Source organism: Galeopterus variegatus, unplaced genomic scaffold, assembly GCF_000696425.1.
Source record: "Galeopterus variegatus unplaced genomic scaffold, G_variegatus-3.0.2 Scaffold5494, whole genome shotgun sequence".
Lineage (NCBI taxonomy): Eukaryota > Metazoa > Chordata > Mammalia > Dermoptera > Cynocephalidae > Galeopterus > Galeopterus variegatus.
In genome coordinates, this window is record NW_007731605.1 from 102,013 (window position 1) to 117,953 (window position 15,941).

General features: G+C 32.3%; 1 protein-coding gene and 1 long non-coding RNA gene across 2 annotated transcripts; both read right to left on the reverse strand.

The window, feature by feature from the left end:
- Positions 1 to 787: 787 nt before the first annotated feature.
- CSN1S1 (casein alpha s1) lies at positions 788 to 11,113 on the reverse strand. The gene is made up of 11 exons (XM_008589518.1): positions 11,094 to 11,113; positions 10,365 to 10,388; positions 9,241 to 9,270; positions 8,382 to 8,405; positions 7,357 to 7,398; positions 5,825 to 5,866; positions 4,888 to 4,914; positions 3,786 to 3,809; positions 2,609 to 2,766; positions 1,944 to 1,987; positions 788 to 1,224 (listed from the first exon to the last, which is right to left on the reverse strand). Coding segments are annotated over exons 2-10 (363 nt in total). The 5' UTR covers positions 10,380 to 10,388; positions 11,094 to 11,113; the 3' UTR covers positions 788 to 1,224; positions 1,944 to 1,986.
- A 1,888-nt stretch (positions 11,114 to 13,001) lies between these two features.
- Positions 13,002 to 15,393, reverse strand: LOC103604941. The gene is made up of 3 exons (XR_551753.1): positions 15,331 to 15,393; positions 13,494 to 13,526; positions 13,002 to 13,025 (listed from the first exon to the last, which is right to left on the reverse strand). It is a non-coding gene; the product is annotated as an uncharacterized LOC103604941 (long non-coding RNA).
- Between the last annotated feature and the right edge of the window lie 548 nt (positions 15,394 to 15,941).

Below are 15,941 nucleotides of genomic sequence, written 5' to 3' on the forward strand. Positions count from 1 at the left end.
CTTCCAACACCAAGAGAAGGCAGCACCAATGTTGAATGGCTTTTCTTTAATTTTTAAGGCAAAAAAATTATGTTCGGGCACCTTTATATATATATATTATATATATATATATATTTATTCTGTAGGATACCAAGCAACTGAAGGCTATCCAGGTGGCCTACACTGTGGTGCGAGAGGCTTTGTCACTTGTAGGTTATAATCTGGTGGATCCAATGGTTCATTAAAGGGTCATGACAGGTTGGTTGCTGTGGGGAGCTTAAAGTAAATATTGACAGGTAAATCTTACTTAAAGTTTGAATCTATCAAAATAAGTAACGACTGTCATTTTCAGAAACAGCTCCTGGTTGAGCTCTGAAGGACACTGAACAGCTCACAGCTCACCATGGATACCAGATTACTGTGTATACTGAGCTGATCTTTTAATGGTTATTATTTAATTTCTCAAGCTATAAACTCAGGTATAATCAAGTGGATTGTATTCAAACTAGCCCAGATTGCATAAGTAAGTTGCATAGACAAGTTGTTCAAATTCCTAGTGTACGTAGAACTGCCACACTGCTGTTCCTCTCTGCAGCTACAACTATGTCCTCATGGGAAATATTCTGTAAACACTGATTTTAAATAAAAGATCTTGGACCCACTTTACAAATGCTTTTTATGTTCTGCCAGCACCATCCAGAAATGAACATTTAAAAATTTTTTCATTAAAATGTGATTGAAAATGTCATAAAACATTTAGTGAAAATAAAATGTTACTGCTAAATAGAATAATGACAGAAAACACATATTGTGCCTTAAGATGTAATTTATTAAAAAGAAGAAAAAATCTCAGTCACTGCACACAATTATTTGAAATGATGGTACTACTCAAAGACTTTTTAAACAAAATTTCCATTGTAGACACTTAGTAAAGATCTTCCAAATGGGTGCCCTTCATACTGGCATGATACAACTGGAGTTTTTTAAATTTTTTATTTTAGGTGGCTGGCTGGAATAAGGATCCAAACACAACTGGAATCTAGAGAATAAACTGTCTAGGAAAATTTAGCTTAAGAAAAAGGATAATATGCAATCTAATACACAGTAGACAGCTCAAGAAGAAAGATCACCTTCAATATGGGATTTTCCTAATCGAAAGCAACAGTCAAGGCCTTTGGATAGAATGGTTTTACATGATGAGCAGTAGGAGAGGAGAAATTCAGAGAATGGGATTTTCAGTCATATCTGTAAATAGAAATAAAAGTATGTGGTTAGTTATATTAAAGATTTTTGAGAAGAGAAATGTTTATGATATGATACATTTTACTAGACAGTTCTCTTCACATTAGCTCAGCTAACAATGTTATTTGTGTTTTCTTGTTACTGACAAACATCGCCATTTCTCCTGATTTTTAAGATTTAAAGACAATATATTACTAATAGTATTTTCTTTTGTGGCATCATAGAAGATATGGAAAGGCAATTAGAAGAAATGGTTTCCACATAGCTCAGAATTGTATCATTTTCCTTATTTTGATCAGTTGGAAGGGAAGTTTCCGCCATTGGAAAGGGAAAACACATGTACATGCAGACATGCACACACACACACATAACTAGAAGCTCCAATACAGTGAATAAAGGTAAGTAAAACATCTGTAGACATTTTCAAGGAGTATTGGCAGAGAACCACTTGATTTCACTATGTAACTTGTTAAGGATTTCTATTGCAGTGATCACAAAGAAAGAACAGGATCCCACTACTGAGTTCACCAGAGTCTCAAAGTCACATCTTCATGAAAAACTAGTAACATCTCCACCATATTTGTACAAGAATTTCTAATGTTATAAATTATATTAGTTAAAAATTAGGTGTTTTTTAAGTTGCAATTTGAATATATTGTGATTATAAAAATTTTGCAAATTGAAATAGGATTAATAGTTAGACATGTGATTTCCAAACTTACCAAGGGCTGTAACTGTGGAGTTCCTGAGAATTGACTTATTTCTTCTAAAAGAACAAAAATTGTTCAAATCATATGATTAAGGAAGTCAGCTATAAAATTTTACTAAATCAAAAAAAATGACTGCAACTTATTTAGTATATATTTTCCCAACACTGTACTGAAAAAAGGTTACTACATTTTATTACCTTCAGATTTATAGGAAATAAGCTTCATTATATTATTTCAAATAAGCAAAAACGTTAAGATTTGAATTTAATACTACTGGATGCCAGAATCTGTACTATACTCCCTACATGGAATGTTCATATTTGTAATAGGTATGACCTAAAATAAAGCATTTAAAGATAAGAAAAAGCTTTAGAAGGGTAGTTGAATTACACATCAGGAGTCTTTAATTTTAGTTTGAAGTTCATTTCCTACCCTCATTAGAATGAATTTCACTATATAGAATAGATAACACTGCTCCACATTACTGAGAAATGAATTAAATTAGCCACAGATGCCAGAATGTATTACTAATTTTCCATTTCAGAAAATTCCAGTATTATGCAGTAAGCATTGATTTGCCATGTTTATTCTAAATCTGTTTTCACGGTATGTTTTCTGCGCTACTTTTTTATTTCCTTTGATAGAACACTGATATGCAGTAATTTAAATGAACTTACCACCACTCTGGCATAACGTCAGTTTTTTCCATGCTCTCGGAGGCAATGGGCATAGGGATGTTGTAGATTGGTGGGAAAACAGCATACTGCATGATTTGTGGAGGATAGTACCAAGTAGCATAGGGATAGGCATCAAGCTGGTAGAATTGCTGGAAAGGCTAGAGGGAAAGACAATTGAAAAGCGACAGTGTGTGAGCAATTGCTGTTTTGTATCTCTGAAAAATCGGATCATCTCATTCATTTCTGAGATGGCTATTATCACAAAAGATGGTTGCTCTGTGAGGGAAAAGAAGAAATCAAATTCTTTTCTATGGTGAATCATCGTGAAGATGCTTTCAGAAGGAGCTCTTTTAAGGTACCTGAGAAGCACTGAATAAATCACTTGTTTAAGGTCACTATTCAGTATTGAACTCCAAGAACCTGCATTATTTGCACAGGTCCAATTGCCAGAGGTCAAAAGAAAGTAGTAGCACACATGCCATTATTACCTAATTCATAAATTCATGGGCATTTGGAGTAGAAATAATTGTTTTGCCATTTAGATCTATATTTTAATTTTCTTTGCAGACACTGAGGCCAAAGGGCCCCACACCCAGGGTCAGTACAGCTGACTTTCAGAAGTGCCAGAAATAGAAGGGAAGTAATTGTCCAATTCCTATCCCAGTGCTCTTTACAAATGCTAGAGTTTTGAGGCCAAAACATCATTATTTTTCTTTCTGAAATTTTGGAATAGTCCCTCTGTTGTTCTATCGTGACATTTCATTTAATGGTTTCTATGTATTGACATAGAAACAATTACTCATGGGCCGAGCCCGTGGCGCACTCGGGAGGGTGCGGTGCTGGGAGCGTGACAGCGCTCCTGCCGCCGGTTCGGATCCTATATAGGGATGACCAGTGTGCTCACAGCACTCACTGGCTGAGCGCGGTGCGGCCGGTCTCAAAAAGGACCAAAAAAAAAAAAAAAAGAAAAAGAAACAATTACACATAATTCTCTATATATTTAGGTAGGAGATATGTATTCTTTGGTGGACTTAGGAAAAAAAATTGAAAGTATTTTAAATTTTGCTGTTGACACCTGACCATGTGAAGATTAAAACAAATACAATATCTGAGATTTTTTTCTTTACTTATTAAAGTATTTAGGTTTAAAAAATTAAGTATAAAAAAGTTAACTCACCTCAAGGTATAACTGGGCCTGTTCCTTAATAGAGAGATAGAAAAAAAACTAGTTTTGTGATTTATGTCCAATTGAACACCATGCTAGACTGAATTATTGCTACCAAAAACATTCATTAGCAAGAAAAAATACATATATAGTTGTCATACTCTTTTTTCAAAGAATTAAGTGAAAAGTTGAGACTAATGCACTCTTTGGAGCTCAAATGAAGTGAATAAATGCCTTTATTCTCCATTTACTTTGGCCAGTGAAAGTGATTAGAAAATTTCAGAAGGAATTGGGGGTAAAATTTGGTGAACAGTGAGAAACCATATAAAATTGATTGAAAACTGCAATATTTGAATTTTGGGGAACTGGGTTTTTTTGGTGTGTGTGTGTTTTCTTTTTCTTTTTCTTTTTTCCCTTAATTGCATTCACATAGCAAAAACTATGGATTTGTTTACATCCGTTTTTTTTTTAATTACCATGTCATATATAAGTTGAAACATCAGTGGCCCAGGGTCACTGAATTGAATGCAGGTAGTTCCTTTAAAAGTGAAGACAGACAAAAGCACTGCAAACATCAGGATATGGGAGTTTTGGAATAGGAAAGAAATTGATAGACATACGTCAAGTTTTCCACAAATGAGTAATGAAGGTCAGAAAGAAAACACAAGGTGTCATGTGATTTGAAGGTGTCAGACCTGAGATTTAAAACACAAGTTGCTTCCACTACACAGTACTATAGAACAAAAAAAAAAAGTCATATTTGGACAATATGAATGACCAGTTGGAATTTTTCTGGCTTAGAAGTTGGCCTGAAACCATCTTCATTAGGGATAGCCATAGACTTATTCTTTCATTTTTCTTTAGAAACTTGGCTAGATCTTCTACAGGATGTTACAACTAGCACTGGAGAGTCCAACACTAGTCAATAGCTAAGAAATACTATCACAGCACGAGTTAATGATGCAGCAAGTACAATAGTTTCTCACAAAAACAGTGATTGCTCATAGGTCATATTTGGGGCAGTCTTAAAACACCCATACAGTCACGCACATGCACACACACACACACACACACACACACACACACACACACACACACACACACACAGATGTACCTGATTCATCACTCTCATAGGCGCTCTCTGGAAAGAAAAGGAAAATTGGAGTTACCTTTTAACATGGAATAAAGCTTCGAAAACAGAAGGAACCATCTAATTGAAATATTTTTCATATTAGAGATTTGGGAACTGATACTAATTTTGCCAATTGCATTTTGATTACTTAAAGACAATCTTTCTTCGTAGATGGAACATTTTCAATAATCTTTATAAGATTCACTAAATTGTAAGTACTGGTTAGAGGACTCCATGATTGGTATAGAATTGGCTCACCTATTGACAGGAATCAGAACTGTTATTGCAAAACATATTCATAGTAACTGGTTTTTGCTTTAAAAATGAAGTCAGAAGCCTCAGGAATACTCAAAATAATAGCATGTAGGGTAGAGGGAGAATCAGTACCTGTTTTAACTGTGTGTTGCTGATAAACTCATTTCCAAATGAGAAAAAAGAGGGTCAGAGAATACTTCGATAGAGCTACCCAGTCTCTCCAGATAATTTCTCCCAAAGAGCAGTATCCACTAGTAAATATTCAGTATGCCTTGCTTAAGAGAGCATAATTACAGTTGCATTCATAAATATAAATTGAATTTGAGAATCAGGCAAACACATAAACATAAGGATATAAAATTAAAGCATATGTTGAAAAGGAAATTAATGTAACCATGGAGATTAACAGTTCCTAGTGCTTGTGATTATAAATGTGATGCCCACATCAGCTGAGACAGAATAAAACAGCTCCCACTCCAAAGAACATTAACAAGGAGTTCTCATCTCTTAGATTAATTAAATAAATTATTTCAGAAATTTGGTAGTGAGAAATAACTGCTTGAGAAGAAAGAAATCTTTTCAAGAGTGGGAAGCTATTTAAAAGCAAACATGTTTAACCTTAACAATATATTGTTATTTTGTAATATATTAAGTAAAATAATACCATTTGGACATAGTTGTCTTCATTCATTCTTGGAAGTTGCTCCTGTATAAAAGGAAATATATTCTAAATTACTTACACATCTTCTGGTACTCGTTTTACCATATGCCATGAAATTTAGAATAAACTGTATTCTATGCCAGAATTACCAAAAAATATCAAAACACTTATTTTCTAACTTTAAACAAAATGTTCACTATAGCTGGGAATAATAAAGAATTTTTAAGGTTCACACTCTGAGAAAAAAATAATGACCTACCTATTCTCTAGGACTACACAGTTTCTGTTCATAGCTATTTATTAACCATTATTTAAATTTTATCTGTCATAAATTTTAAATAAAATATTACCAGATTTGGTTGGTAGAATACTTTCTGTCTTGGGATGTACTTCTGTTAAAAAAAATGCATTATAAAAACAGAACACATGAAGGAAATATTAAAATAGTTTAGATTTAAAAAATAATATTACCTGGGCATGGAGAGCTTGCTAAGGAAGAGAAAACACTGTTTTAGTATTCTGATTTCATTCACTTATGAATAACAAACACTTACTAGGTAACTTCATTCGTTCAGGGACTATGTTAAGTACTAGGGACAACTTTAAAATACTATGAAAGCTCTGAGCAAGACCAGTGAGGTTCCAACACTTGCTTGTAGAGGCTACAGACGAGCCATATCATATCTAAGGCACTAAAACATGTTATTCGGGTAATTTCTGAGATCAGTAATAATGAATTCTAGTGTGATACTGATATAAGTACATTTATTTGGACTTTATTTTAAAAATAAGCAACTTGAAAACTGACTAGGAGTAAAAGTTGTGGTCCACATTAAATTCCTTACTGACTTTCCTCTTCCTACATCGATAGCAGAAAAAAGTGAGAGAAATTGTAATTTTGTAAAATCAGGATAAGGCCTTTTCCTAAAGTCCTAATTAAGTCAAATTTATTTGTGGTAACTAAAAGAAAGTTGTTTCTTTGTCCTCCCAAGTGGATGACTTTTATGATACTCAGAAGTTTCAAAACTGGTGATAAGTGGGTTGTGCGAGTTTTGACAGAAGCAAATCTAACATTTAGTGTTCCTGATCCTTTTTCTAGACTCTACACTGTTTTCCTTTAATGGGAAGATTTTTTTGACATATCTATGCTTTCACTGGTAAGAATACTTATGAAATTCTCAACCAGGATTGAATTTGGGAAAATAAACACATAATAAATCTTCAATATAATGTATAATCAGGGAGACTATGAGAGGATTTGGAGTAGAATGTAGTCAAAGTAAATTTCTCCCTGGTTAGTAATTATGAATATGATATACAGCTTTAATCCAGAAATAAATAGAAAGAACGAGATTTACCAGTAGATACACAGGCAATTACAAACATACTTTGTCAATTACTATTAATGATCAAGGCTAGAATAAATAATTTCTTGAGAAAAATAAAAACATATTTAGAAGTGCCTAATTTTAAATTTGATGTATTTTAATACTACAGTGGAATATAATTTTGTATTACAGTAAATAAAATATTACCATCTGGAGTTGGTTGTATTTGCTCAGTCTACGAAGCTGTTCCTATTCAAAAGGAAAAAATATTCTCAATGGCTTGGGTATCATTCAGTTTAAACCTTTCATTTTCAGATAATGAAGCAAGACTATCACAATGCCCTTTTCTAGGGATAGAGAATAAGGAATCCTACCTTAGTGCTATTTTTCACACAAATAATTTGGACCTGTTTAATTATTCCTCTTTTAATATTTAAAAAGCTACTTTTTATTTTGAACTTAAAATAAATTAAAATTACAGTTTGATGTAAACGTGTATCAGGCAATTTTACTTGCAGTATATTAGAATTAGTAAGAAAATTGAAAATAATTTTTGCTAACTGTGAAAATTTAATTTTTTTGGCTAAACTTAATTAGAATCTTAAATAAACTGGACAAAAAATCATGTTTCTAATACTAGCCAATGCTTACTGAGAGTTTATTATGTGCCATGGATGATATTCATTGCCTTACATCACTTAATATTTGTATTTTAACTGCCATTTTAGAACTTTGGTTATAGACCTATAGTGGATAAATGAACTGCCTAACATTACATGTTGGCAGAAGGTAGAAAGAACTTCAAGTGAAACTCAGGTATAGCCAAATCTATAGACTGCCATTTAAATATCATGCTATTCAGAAAAACACAAATATTGAAAGCACAAATTAGATACCAGAGATAAAATGTTGTTAGTTTTATTTTCACAGGGGAATAAGTAAAGATCTAGAGTCCATTAGACTCCTTACTATGGATTAAAGTCCAGCAGATGTTGAGGAGGAGACATAATTCATCAATACAGCATTCTCACTCACTCTTCGGTGTGTTTGCCTTTGATAAACACTTAGTGAAATTTTACCACAGGGCATTGTTAGAGCACGTCTTCCCTTGGAATGTGCTTCTGTTACATATATGTGTGTGTGTGTTGTTGCTTATATGAAGATTGTTTAAGTAAATTTTAACTTAGCCTGGACATTATTAATGTATTTTAAATTTAGCAAATATTTCTCACCTCAGTGCTACTGACAGCGAATTCCTTTGGAAAAAAATACATGCAGAGTTTTAATTTTATGACATTTATTTAAATTTAAGGTAAGAATATTAATCAACCAGTCACTATTAATAAATAACTGCGGTAACCTGATTTAAGCCACAGATTCCTGGATAACTGAGAAAAGAGCAATAATGTGAAGCACATGTTATGTTCATGTTGCCTTCACTCTTCTCACTGTTTTCACCAAGATGTTACTCAGAATGTTGGAGGTGAATGTGAAGGAATCAGTTCTATCGAATGTACAGAAACGTCACCTCATTGATTTGGTTTTATTTTGGTAACTTGAATGAAGGTCTTCTCCCAAAGTCACAGGAGATACCCCATCACCTTCTACACCTGCTATCTTTTTACTTTAGATTAACGAGGGGTAACGAGTGAACAGCAGTGAGAGGATTTCATTGTCTGATTAACCTATAGTCACTTGATGTCTACACAAGACATAACATGTTCACTTCATTGATTTAGAGGTATAGTCATTGTTGTAATTTTTAATAATAAGATTGATTTCTATCAAAATCTGTGGACAAAATGACTAGAAAAAGAAAAAATAAATTTTGGGTACCACAGATGGTCAAATAAGACTGTTTGTCCAGAAATAATTCTGTAAGTATGTCTCTGACAAATAGGTGCCTTCTTACTTCTTTTGGGTCGATGATCACATACTAAAATTAAGATAGTGTCACGTGCATAGTGCTTGGTGCAATGAGACTTTTAGGATATGTAGCCATTATAGTGAAACAATAAATGTTCTCTAATTAATTGAAACAATAAATGTTCTTTAATTAATTGAGACAAAATTAACATCAACATAACTTACCTCACTTGATGAACTGCTGGTAGATTCTCTCTGCAAAGAGAGAGAAAACTGGTGTTATTGACCCCAGCAATTTTTAGAATTTGGGGGAAATTAGTTCCATACCATCCTGTTGAGTTGCTTACCCTTAGGAACATCAGAATAGAGGTAAGTGGTGTGAAAAGATTCAGGACCACTATCATGTATGTTCTAGGACTGTCAATTCTACTTGAAAAATGCTGGGAGGAAAGTTTAATAACTTACCCAGGAACTTAAAAACTTAAAAATAATATTTTATATATTAAAACAAACACAGGTATATTGAGAAGAATGCAAAATTTATTCACATTTTCATAATAAAAATTAACCTAGAAGGAAGAGTCATATTAAGCGGGGTTGCCCAGAAGCCTGGGTTAAGTGTTTTTTCGTATCTGCCCTTGGAACTAATTTGATGTGAATAAACTGGAAAGATTAAATACAACAAACATCTTAAGATAAAACTAAAATTACATTAGCTTTTAAAACATCTGCCCTTCGAAATACTTATTTTTTCTTATAAATCATGTATGTTTATATTCATGTATAGATATAATTGTTTTTTCCAAGTACATATTTTAAAAGACTGATTTTAATATTTAACAGACTATTCATCTCTGGGGATCATTGATTATCCATACATAAAGGACTAGCATTTGATTTTTAGGTTTTTATAGTAGGTAGTATAGCTCATTGATCCTAAGTAATTGTTGCAATAGATTCTTTCTGCTCAAGGACTACCCTCAACAGTAGGAAAGAGTAATTTCATGCTCTTGGTTGTGGAGAGGCAGGGTTCTGTTAAATAAAGTGTCATGTTTCATTTTAAGCATTCACACATACTTTGCTTTTTATACTTTACTTAAATACTAAAACGGCAAAGTTTTCATTGATCGTCATTTAAATGGTTTAAATTCTCTACTCCCATTTTAACTTTATCTGGCATAATGTTATGCATTTGGGGGTACAATACCCTATTTGAGAAGTTCAATGAGTAAAATATTTTAAAATTCAGTTTCTTATCTTGCTTAATTTGAATAGATAGCCTTAAAATTAAGCATATTGAATATACTATGTATGACACAGCATACAGTTGATTAGAATAAATGTCTTACCTCAGCGTCTTCCATAACCTGTTTCTTAGAAAAAGAAAAGACGATTCATTTTATTTTTCATTATACATAGTCAAATACAAAATTAATAATTATCAAATAAAATAGATGCCAAATAAAATGGAAAATTGCGGCAATATCCATTTAATAAGGAAACCAAAAAAGCCTGCCTACTTTAGCCTGAGCTAACTGAGAGGATTTACTTTCCTAATCTTCACTAAGCAGTTTAATAAAAACTATTTGGATTCCTCTATATTGTGGCAAATCAGTGTAAACAAGTTTACATTTTCTTTTAACTAGCATAGCTCTTTTTTTTTTTTTTTTTAACTTGGCTCTGGACATTAAGTAGAAGCATTGGATTAAAGATCATGTGGTAAATAAAAGTATATACCAAAGGACAACATTGGTTCAGTGGTGTACAAATACTTAAACAAAATTAATTTTCTTTCTCTAGTATGTTGTGCTCAGTTTTCATGACTGTAGCACTACAGAGAGGAGTGACATTATCCATACAATTTAAGTTCAAAATATTAGTGTTTGTTTAGCTATACAACTAATTCTGGCCAACATATGATACAGAATATCTTTGCATTCTTTGAATGAGAGATTTCTGTCTTAGTTTTGATTTAAGAGAATTATTTGTTCATTCTGGATAGGGTATTTAAAGGAAACCTCTTTTATTTTTATCTTTTCCTCATATTGTATTTAACAGTTTTAAAACAAAGCTCTTACCTCAGTTAATTCATTCCTAGTTTCCTACCAAGAAAAGAAAATCAATCAGGTATAAAGGATAGTTAAAAAGATATATTTTTTAGCTCATAAATTTTGAGCATCTTTGCGGTGTCTCAATAGCAAATGTATTAAAAAACTAGTACGCAATCCATATAAAAAAAAGTATGTTTAAAGAAAGAACAATCAAATGCTACTACGTGAAACATTCTTTAGTCAGATAATTACTTTATAAAATAGTCTTGATAAAGCATTCCTTCAGCTTTGGTGATAAGTGTAAACAATTGGCTAGTCCATAATTTCATTCATTCATTCATTCATTCATTCATTTTAAAGCTTTGTCTCACCACAGGTACACAGTTAAATCAATAAAATCAGTAGTCTTTAGAATTCTCAGCAGAAGTTTTTAGTCATCTTGAATGTATAACTGAAAAGTTCAAGGAAATGATAAATGGCATAAAAAATGTTTTTCCTAAATGAAAACATTTTTTTTGTACTACATGAATATATATTCTTACCACACTATTTTAAGAAAATCTTTGGTACCTTGATTTCATCACTCTCTTTTTCTCTCAGATGTTCTCTCTGCTAAAATCAGTGAAGTGTAGATTGTAAAATATATTATTAAAAGGGTGAATTTTAAAAGTGTAAAAGTATAAAGGGGCACAAATGAGTGAACATCTATGAAAAAGCATACCCCACATTGTGAAGCTGCACATTGAAAATAAATCTATTTTTGTGAATGCATTCATATTTCTTGTGATAGCATTTCTAACCATAAGTGCTTCTTTGCTATCCTTTCTTTGCATAAGCTGTCAACATGTAAATGTGCACTTAGAAATGTTTTAAAATTTGTGCCACTCATTTTTGTAGTTTTTTGTCTTTCATCCTGTTTTAGGCATGGTTCTGAGGTCTTTGGATTGTATCACTTCCTTCTGTTTGTTAATTATACTGTGTATCCTGTGGAGTCATTCTTACCTGTCTTAATTCTACTGGTGTAGGCTATTAAAAAAACAAAATAATAAAGTTACATTAAAATTCATTCAAAGCTGAATTTCCCATCAAATCTTTCAAATAATGGCCTTGTTAGAATTTGATATTTTTCTATTCGACAATAAAATCACAAAATCATACAGAAATACTACACATGTGGGATATTATTTACAGTTAAGGAGCACTCCACTGTAATGAGTATAGAAATTGTGAAGTTTTGCATAGGTCATGAAAGGAAAGCACAAGTGTTTTGGAAAGAGGCACACGTTTGGGTACAAATTAAAATTTAAAGCAGCTCTTTAATTTGTATTTCTGGTTTCAGTATAGTTTGTGGCTGCCACAGTGATTGAATGAAAGGAATGGTTGATTATATCAAGTGGAAAAACATTTTTATAATCAAAATTAATTTTTTCAGAAAAGTATGCTTGTCTTTTAAATAGATAACACTTACCATAGCAAACCTGGAAAACTTTCTTTCTTTGAAAATTTCCTATAGAAATTAAATTGTTAATTATAAAAAAATGATAAACACACCAAAAAACTAAACATATTTTTCCATTTGAACACAAAGTGCTCCATTTGATTTAATAAACTAGTAGGTTTCTTAGGAAGAAGAAAAAATACATAGTTTTAGTTTTATGATATAATCTTTAAATCTTGAAATCTAAAGAACACAATCTAATTGGTTCCGTCTTCACCAGTCCTAGAGATTTAGTATGTCCATTCTTACCAAAATGTCTAAAGAAGAAATTGGATTGGGATTTCATCAGTTCAAGAATTGAGAAAGTAATCAAGTACCTGAGTACTTGAATACATCTGAAGGGAAATAAAAATTGGTATGGAGGAGACAGTCAACATTCATGATAGCAAACTGAAAGACAGAGAGGAGATGAGTGACTTCCCATAAAGACAGCTTACCTCGCTGCTGCTCTCTGGTTGATTCTGCAAAGAATAACAAAAGAAGATGGCATTAATTCAGGTACTGGACAGAGTGGGAGATTAGTGGTTCCTGCAGAAGAGTATAGTAGAGGCAACTAGTTCAAGATTCAATGTGTAAAACGAGACCAAATTGTAAATCACATGCTTGAGTGCATGCAAAAGGGATAGAAAGATGCAAAAACACATTAAAGTCAACCATGTTGGCATATTCTGTTTAATTAACTAATTCCCTTGAATAATAAGAGATTTTTATTAACATAAATGTTTACATAAGTCCATGTGCCCTCCTCCTTAAGAGGTTTTGTGAGAGCAGATAATATCTGTCAATACTTGAACTGAAGAAATTTTACCTCAGTGAATGTCAAACAGGCTATAAGGGAAGAAAACATTTGGAGTCTATGTGTTTTCTGTACATCATCACTTAAGTTCCACAATTAAAGTGAGTTCTTGGTATGTAGAATAGAAACTTACTTGAAGGAGTTCTGGGTTTCTAAGAGGAAATTTCTGTGAAAAACAATGCAAAAATTGTAAAAACAGACAAAAAAAGCAATCAAATTGACAATAATGACAATACAACAATACATATATAATAGTATGAATTTTAAAATTGTTATTTAAGAAAAATGTGTATTTTAATAGCAAGATTTTTCAAAGACTGATTACCTGGGAGAAAAAAAAGAATTATTTTATTGACATATTGATGTACAAAGCAAAATAGGTTATTTCCTTTGTTTAGAGTATGGCAGAGAATTGAGAAAACTATATAAAAAGTTTTTTTTTTTTCCTTTTTGTCTTTTTTCATGTCCGGCAACGGATCGCAACCCTCGGTGTTGCTCCCACACCTCACTCAGCCAGTGAGCGGGAACCGGTCTGTATGTGGGATCTGAACCCTCGGCGGGAGCGCCACCGCGCTCCCAAGCGGCGCACTGTAGCAGTGCGCCACCGGGCCGGCCCCTAAAAAGTTTTTAAAATGTAAAAAAAAACTCTTTAAGAGGTAAAAGTCCTGAGTTAGTTTGAATTAATATAGAATAATAAAGAATTTATTCAGTTTTCTGAACTATTTATATTACACAATAGTCTTAAAGATCATCTTAAACCATTATAAAATTTGGGAGCAAAATATTTACTTTTCTAACTAAATGTTGTTTGAATTTTATTTTTATTATCAATTAAAGTATATAAAAAATTATCTCAACTGGCATTTTAATAGTAGAAACAAGACTTAAGGTTTGTAAAATGGTGGCATAAAAAAGTAAAATAAACCAAGAAAAAAACAGAAAACCTATTGTTTTCTTTGGAATAAGGGTGTTGAAGCTGTTTTCTGGACTGCTCTTATTCATTCCTTGTAAAATAACAAGATAAGTGCTTAAATGAGACATTACTGAGGACTTCTATCCTTCTTTTGCTAACTTAAAATCAGAGATTTTTCTATTGGTGCTTAGGTTGCAGCATAAACAAAACGCTATTGGTTCAGAAGTTGAATATTAGTGCGTCTGCATTATCCAACCAAGGGTTTAGAGAATAAGAATCTCATTAACACAACAATACAATATCAGCATTTCAGAAACCTTTCCTTCTGTATGAGATAGTTTTAGCATCCAAATATCCCGGATCATTCCTTTATCTGATTTTTTTTCTAGTCAGGTGGTCAGTGTTTACTCCTGTCGTATTTATTAGGGAACAGAGAAAATTTTAGCTTCATGTAACTATCTAATTGGGCATAAACATATTTTTGAGAAGAAAAGTTATTTTACTTTACATTATCCGGTTTCACTTTCTACAGTGACCACAATAACTTGATCTTTGAATCAGCAGAATAAGCCCAGTTTTCTATCCCTTGGGGGAGGAAAATGTTGCCACAATCATCTCAAATGAGGGTGTGACAGGTTCCAACAGAAGGATACACTGGAACATGTAGCTTTCTGTTATATTTAGGAAAGAAGTTTTGGACAACTATTACACATCTACAAATATGCTGAGTCTGCAGTGGATTCAGGGAATGAGCTTAATCACATTGTCCAAGGCTATTTATTATGCTGTGTGATACTTTATTTTTTCTTTTTGTTATATTTTAATTTTAATTTTTTTTAAATTGTGGGTTGCTTCTATTTCAAGTCAGATATTTTATTTGGAGTTAAAGCTTTGAATGGACTACAAAATGATGATTACCACATTTCTAATGTCCTGACTTCAGTAGCTAATTAAGATTATCCAGTGCTTTAAAATTATTATTCTCAGTATCCCATGTTTGTTGAGGTATCATTTCTAACAAAAATCTAAAACCTTCTAAATTCTCTACTGTACTTACAGGCCTGGCAAGAGCAACAGCCATGAGGCAGGTGAGGATGAGAAACTTCATAGCTGTCTAGGTCTATATAAGGAAACAACAACAACAAAAACAAGTTAGGTCTTGGAATAAAATTTGTTCTATGAAAAAATCCTTGATTTTTTAACAAAGGAGTAAATTTGATAAAAATATGTTCACTTGAGAAGCAACATTTTTATAAACTTAAGATTTTTTTATTTCACTACTCAATATAAATGTTTATCATTCTAGTTATCTTTCTTAGTTCCTATATTGTTTAGAAATACCAATTTCTTACCAACATTTTTATTCGCCAACTCTCTAAAACAAGATATTTGGTCCCTAATGTGTTGATATGACTTTGTCAGAGAAATACAGAAACACGAATAAACACTATAATTTTTTTTCCTCTAGAGCATCATATTTGCTAACGTGGGTCATAAACTAAAATCCACTGAGAAGTGGTATTTAATTTTACTGAAAATTTTTGAGAATGTGCTTTGTTTTTTTTAATTTAATTTTATTTTGTCAATATACAATGTGGTTGATTATTGTGGCTGGCCCGTGGCTCCCTCGGGAGAGTACAGTGCTTAAAATGTGTTTCTTGAGAGCAT

What these genes read in the sequence shown, in the direction of transcription:
- CSN1S1 (XM_008589518.1), bottom strand. An exon ending in AAGACAACTATGTCCAAATG is followed by an intron (nt 4,915 to 5,824) that starts GTATTATTTTAC and finishes TTTTCTTTCCAG; the next exon opens with AGAGCGCCTATGAGAGTGAT. An exon ending in AGGCCCAGTTATACCTTGAG is followed by an intron (nt 2,767 to 3,785) that starts GTGAGTTAACTT and finishes CTTTCCCTCTAG; the next exon opens with CCTTTCCAGCAATTCTACCA.